Here is a 7,088-nt window from a genome sequence, read left to right as displayed (position 1 = left end):
ATGGCATTAACTCAAGAAGAAATAGTTCAAGTTACTTTAAGCGTTTCATCGTATAACAGTCAAGTTCATGTTTGCCCGACTACAGCAACAATTCATTTCCTTCAATCTACTAGTGCTAGCCAAGACGTGGCTAATACAAGCATCGATGGATGGAAGTTGATCGGTAGAGGCGTACCGGCTATCGTTCAGAAACAAACTAAAAGCAAGAGAGAAATTGAACTATGTTTTGTCGAAATTGGGACTGGTTTCATCATCTGGAGAGATAGCATCGAACCAGGCTTAAAGTATCAATCGATACAAGATGATTTTCATACCTATTGCAAGACTAAAGGAGAATATTTTGGCTTTAAATTTGCAAGTCAAGAAGCTGCTGCATCACATTACCGAGAAATAGAGCAAATAATCGCTGATAGCAATAGTAGAGACGGTGAGTTTCACCGCCATTTTTGTTTTTGCTAAATTGAACTGGATACGTAGGAAAAGGATAGGGCTACCTTTCGACATGACTATGAATTGACTCAAGGATAGCAAATTCGTTCAACTTAAAGTATAGAATATTGCGGTAAAATATTATTCTGCATGATCATACTATAATAGCCAAGCTGTTCCAATGTTAACATGGACAGTAAACTAGTCTCTGGAATGGCGTCCAAAAGCGCCTTTCTGCTGTAAATAGTGCACCTATGAGACGATCTGCTAGTGTAGATTAATTCAGACAAATGTGCAATTCTTCAGATTTCACGGAGAGATCAATTTAGAAGCGATTTAATTTTCCTTAGGTTGGTCAATAATGTAGTTTGCCGTGTTGTCTACTTTATTCTACTATTAACTCTAAGTCACAGAGAGATCAATTTAGAAGCGATTTTGATTTTCCTTAAGTTGGTCAATAATGTAGTTTGTCGTGTTGTCTACTTTATTCTACTATTAACTCTTAAGTCACAGAGAGATCAATTTAGAAGCGATTTTATTTTCCTTAAGTTGGTCAACAATGTAGTTTGCCGTGTTGTCTACTTTATTCTACTATTAACTCTTAAGTCACAGAGAGATCAATTTAGAAGCGATTTTGATTTTCCTTAAGTTGGTCAACAATGTAGTTTGCCGTGTTGTCTACACTTTATTCTACTATTAACTCTAAGTCACAGAGAGATTAATTTAGAAGCGATTTTGATTTTTCTTAAGTTGATCAATAATGTAGTTTGCCGTGTTGTCTACTTTATTCTACTATTAATTAACTCTAAGTCACAGAGAGATCAATTTAGAAGCGATTTAATTTTCCTCGAATTGGTCAATAATGTAGTTTGCCGTGTTGTCTACTTTATTCCAGTATTAACTCGTAAGTCTAGAGCAGGAATTGAACTGGATTGGACTGTGTAGGGACTTCATAATGAGTCATACATTCAACTTCTTTATTGATTGAACTTTGAACTTAAGTTAAATTCTATATCCAATTGAGGATATGGGTCGCCGTTTAACATTTTACATTTATTTCGATTGAGATTGATCAGCTTGCTATACTACTCGAACGCTCAGTAATGAGTCGATCCATCGATAGCTCAAGTCTAAAGCTATCTAATAATCTAAATACAGCATAAATTTCTTGCATGGAAAAGCCGCATGTTGACTTGTTAATCCTTCGTTGACCATACATTAGCATATTGTCCAAGTTTCAATCAGTTCATAAAATAATTGATGTCTCATTTTACAACTATAAACGTTAATCTTAATGCTTCTACATGTAGTATTAATTGCAGCTAGCCATACTGTATCGACAAGAACTAATTTAGCAAGTGATATTTCGTCATTTCTATCTGACATACATGGAAAGAGATTGCAACTGATACGTTTTCTTTTATGTTGAATCTTTTTTTTTATATTATGTTATCAAATGGTACCCATTATATGACTCAATTATAGCCAAAAAGAGAGCCGGATTCCTTAAAAATGCCCTCTTACGTCGCACCAAACGTAAGGATATCTCAAAGTCGTCATCACTACGTATTCGAAAGGAACAAATATCACAACCTTGTATGTTTAAGCATGTTACTGCTTTAGACGATGAGTTCCTAGGTAAAGCATCATCAGAAGAGGCATCCGATTTGGAAATTGCTGCTGTTGAATATGGTAGCACTGAGTGCCTGTCGGAGTTATATGATAAAAAGAAGACTGATGACTGGTTGGAATTGTCGGCAGACGATAAAAGAAAGAGACTTTCCAAGAGTTTAACTGTCGATTCTTCTGGTATAGACACATTAAAGCAATCAAGATCATTTGGTGACAATCAATCACCTGATTTGGAAAAACGGATATGATTGTTCAATCCATTAAGAAAGCTACTTTAGATCGTCAGAAAAAGATAAATCCTTCAGCGGAGAAGACGTCAGAAGATGATACTCAAGATAAATGATTAGCTTAAGCCAACTCCATTTGAGCTATTATTCAATTACTAACTTAATTTTTTTCGACCAAATATTCCTAACTCGTCATATTATAGAGCCTAAAAATATCCAATTAAGCCGTTAAAATGAGAATCATTATTATTTTGACAACGATGTTAGTAAGATTATTTACTGTGCTATGGTAAAGATGCAATATTGCGTTGTTATTATGTGTTTAATATCTTTCATTTTCATATTGCGTGTGGATAAAAGCTGTATAGTAGCCGTTTCTTTCCTAATTTGTTCAAGTTTTCATGCTGATAAAACTTCCATAACGATAAGGTTCATTTTTATGCAGACCTTCTTCACAGCAAACTTTACCCACTTTGGGTAGCCGCTATTAAAATGGTCTATAGCGCTATTTTACTTTGACCATTTCAATTCCTTCAATTTGATGAGACATGATTTAAATTGATTATGCGGATTCGATATTTATTGTCAAAGATTGAAAATGTTCATTTCTTACGGCTATATACAGTAGAACATTTGTTATCCAAAGCTCTGTAAATCGAGTTTTATGGTTACAATATTATTAACTAACTTGTGAAAGCTGATTAATTATATAGGGGATCTTCTAATGTTATCAGCGGCGTGTAGCGACAGATTCTATCTTTCACTTTATGAATTATTATGAAAAATTGGCTCACTTGCTATTCTATTTTAGTCACGCTTATGTATCTTGAAGCGTAATTTACCTAATGTTTAAGTTAAACTTTCATTATATATATATATATAAGGGACAGTAAATTGAGTATTGACATAGAATGTAGATCTGTACTTAGTATTGATTACTATTAACTTGTTGTCTACGTTGTAAAATGTCCCACTATGAGAGGCTAAACTCATCTGCTCTAAATTGGTTCAACGCAATGGTATTCTGGCATTGCTTTTATTAAAGTGATAGGAACAAATAGTGAACTGTGTTGGTTGTGAGTACAGTGCAGTAGTGAAAAAGATTAAACTTAGTGACAACGAATAGCTTATTAGCAGTTTATGTTGTAAACTTGTTGTAAAGCTATCTAAAACGTCTAGAACGATGCTCCAGTTGATGATGATACAGGCCGAACATATCCTGCATTGCGAGCATAACTCGGTATCAATTGTCGAATAGAGTTTCTATAGCTTACGCATGATTGACGACAATATTCGGCCCTTTTAAATTGAAATTCATCTTATATAGGCTATACTATTAGATCAAGAAGTCATTCTAGAACAACAAGTTCCACCTAGGTACAAATAAATAACTGCTATTTCATGCAAATCACGTCATTTTTTATTGAAAATCTTTACAGCATACATCCTTTAATCGCTAAGCCTGCTTAATGTCTGGTAACTACTGAATTTCTACAATTTATCATCAAAGCCTTGAGGAATCAACATTGATGTGGATTAGATTAGTGCTGCATGGTTGTATCATGCCATAGTTGATCATTAAATGTAGAGTAACAGACGTTGCATGAATGAGAGGAGATAATATCTAGACTAAAAATGATAGTCTACTGACAGATCGAATACTTATTCTAGATTAAGGGTTATAGGTTTCTAGACTATATGTTTTATAACCTGCTTTAATTATTCCGGTTCAACATTTAATGAATTAAAGACTTATCTAACAGATTCAATTAATCCTCTGTCTTTTTATCACTAGCAATCGGATAGTACTGTTCTACATCTCTCTTCAATCTACCATCTAAAACTTTAAAACTCTTCTTCGATATCAGCTATTTACTTCCGTGGTTGTTGAATGGTAAAATTTTGCTTGGATGCAGGCCCTTTCTTATCTGCAATACGTTTATCTACCGTTGGTCGAGGTTTTTCATGATAGCTGCTGATAGCTTCTGCCGTGAAATCTTTATTACCCTGTTATAGTAGGTTATGATGGAAAGATTACATAACTTCAATCGATTCTACACAAATATCATCTGCAGCAGCTGCGAATAATATCTGATGACGCGATCTCTATGCCTCTACAGTATATAAGCATTATACTGTAGAGGTGAAAGTATCGTTAGAAGCATATTATAGATCTAATTCATGGCTTATCCAATTTGGAGAAATTGCGTTAACAGATTTCTACCATAAAAAACAATTATCACGATGATAACAGCCATGTATACGTATAAGATATATCGTATCTACAATGCTGTTCAAGAGTAGAATAAAAGGTACTGTACACTTTTCTAATATCTTCCTCCTATACGTACAGTAGCAGCTTGATCTAACTCATTACTAAATTTTAGTAAAGTATAAAGGATCAATCATGAGACTTGTCGAGTAATCAACGTCTACTTACCTTCGAGGCATATCCAGAAATTGTGACGCTTGATTCATTCCTAATTAAAAAAGGATTATTATTAGAATCAGGACATGTACGATATATATTTTAGAATGAGGATAGATTTAATTGCGATCCGTTGTACAGATAGCTTGTAGTAGCATCGAAATTTGTTTTCACTAAAGTACACAATTAATGGCATTCAATTTGACAAGGTATATTGCAATACTTGTATGGTAGGCTCATCGATAGGGTGCTATGGCCTACTAAGCTTTGAGGTACTACGAGATACATGCTTACTGTATCTTTAAAAATAAAGTAAAGTAGTTGGTGCATAGCATACAACTATTGACTGTATTTCAATTTGTATTGGAGTCATTACGTGTTGGTTGCAGAAAGAAGCATGGTCAAAAAGGTACTATAAGTATTGGGATTATCTTGTACGATATAACCTATCGTACAATTTGGTGCTTGCAATACTATCAATTTTGGACTTTTACACTCTATGTGTACGCGTCAATTACAAGTGTCAAAAATGGCCCAATACAGTTTAGCAATAGGTAAAAAGGAAATAAATACTAGTAGCTCAAAGTATTTTAGAGTAAAAGAGATGGAACGTATCAAAAATGTTTAGCTATGTGATGGATTCAAAACATATTTTGTGTATTGGTAATTCTTACTTGGTTGGTGGTTCAACATCAGCTGGATTTTCTTGGTTGTTATCTTCAGCTTGTTCTGTAGTATTTTTCTCTTCAGCGGGGTATTTATGAGCGTGGCCTTTTACTCTAACACCGCCAGCCATTTTAGCTATAATACCATACACACGCATATATATCAGTTATTTGATTATATATCATTACTAATTGCATGATACGTCCTACGAGTACATCAAGTTGCACGTCGCTGATATGATCAATTGAGATAATTGGACAAAAAATAATATAGCATACATACTAAAATAGTTCTTAGTGGATAATTACTTGTCGTAATATGCTGTATATGATTCATTGATGGTTGACAATTAAATCAATAGTTGAACATTGACATGTAGATCATGTTTTACCATCCAATTTCAGTCTGTTGGATAAGTTACTTGTATGGTAACACAACCTGGGATTCATCATTCCTTTCTAGCTAAGACAAGTGCATATTGATCATCAACTTGGTCGAAGTATCCTAGAATCTAGCGTAGAATGATCAAGACTATGGAATAGGTTGCGTTTGGTAGCCGAGTCAAAATGAAAAATACAGTATCGATGGTTGGTGTAAGAAGTGTCTCAGTTTTTCAATTTGATTTAAAAAAAAAAGTCCCTGATGTCCACAACAGTCGAGTGGGTGCAACACAGCTTCCATTGATTATGGAATACTGGTACAGTTAAGAGAGCTAATAACTTGTGTATCTTCAACTGAAACATGAAAGATTATGGGATTGACCTCTAAGAAAAGACTCGATCAAAATACAATGATCAAGTCAGTAAGGTACTGTATATCCTGTGTTTTTATTTACACTAGTTATCATGGCTACATGAAGACGACCAAAAAGAGTTGCTTTGTACGGTCTACAGCATTCCACTTGTACTTGTGTACATGCTTGTATAAGTTGTACCCATATTGGTTTGCATGATCAACATTAGTCATCAAGTGATTGTAGTGTGTATATACGAGTATACTTTGGTATCGTGGAATACCTCTCCTTTCATCGATGACGACAAATCAATCCATCATCATGCATGCCAATGTATCTATCCATTGATGATGAATATTGCATGGCATGGCCTACTTCAATCCATATCTCCATCATGCCGGCGTCCACCAGCAGATTGTATGATGGACATGATGCAATTCAATGTTATTCTGTTATTTGCATACTGTATGACAAAAAAGTAAAAAGGGATATATATATGGCCTGGCTATTCCACATGGAGAATTATTGATTACTGAGTCAAATTGAGCAATTTTATTGCATACCAACGCGCTATTCGACACTTTTGATATACAGTATATCTACATTGATACAATTTGTATCGCTTGGCGCTCCAACTGCGTTCGATCGGTGTGGATTGGACCCGTGCCAATTTTTTTTTTGCCCCCTTCTATGGATGGATGGTGATTATCGCACAAGTCAACAAAGCTTTATACTTGCTGTGGACGATAACTTATGGAGAAGTCATTCTTTGCATTTTACCTGCAGGGGGATGTCCTGCTTTTTTATCTTCGTCCATAATCACGATCAGAGCTGGTTCCAAATCGATCTCACGCTTTTAATGAATACGAATAGCTTAGGTACGGATTAACCAAGCAGTTGTTTCCAGCCAATTGGTTGCAAGTTGATTTGTTATTGGTAGTGGCAAACTGCAAATAGCTTGGGTACGGATTAA

General features: G+C 34.8%; 1 protein-coding gene across 1 annotated transcript; it reads left to right on the top strand.

Moving 5' to 3' along the window:
• On the top strand, window positions 1-2,309 carry TRIADDRAFT_54495 (uncharacterized protein; the record flags this gene model as incomplete). Its single annotated transcript, XM_002110964.1, has 2 exons — window positions 1-427; window positions 1,915-2,309. 2 exons carry the CDS (start codon window positions 1-3, stop codon window positions 2,307-2,309), a joined length of 822 nt encoding a protein of 273 aa, XP_002111000.1.
• Between the last annotated feature and the right edge of the window lie 4,779 nt (window positions 2,310-7,088).

The sequence above is a fragment of the Trichoplax adhaerens genome, genomic scaffold (genome assembly GCF_000150275.1).
Source record: "Trichoplax adhaerens TRIADscaffold_3 genomic scaffold, whole genome shotgun sequence".
NCBI classification, from domain to species: Eukaryota; Metazoa; Placozoa; class Uniplacotomia; order Trichoplacea; family Trichoplacidae; genus Trichoplax; species Trichoplax adhaerens.
The sequence above is the reverse complement of the archived record's forward strand: the minus strand, read 5'-3'. Positions and strand labels throughout refer to the sequence as shown.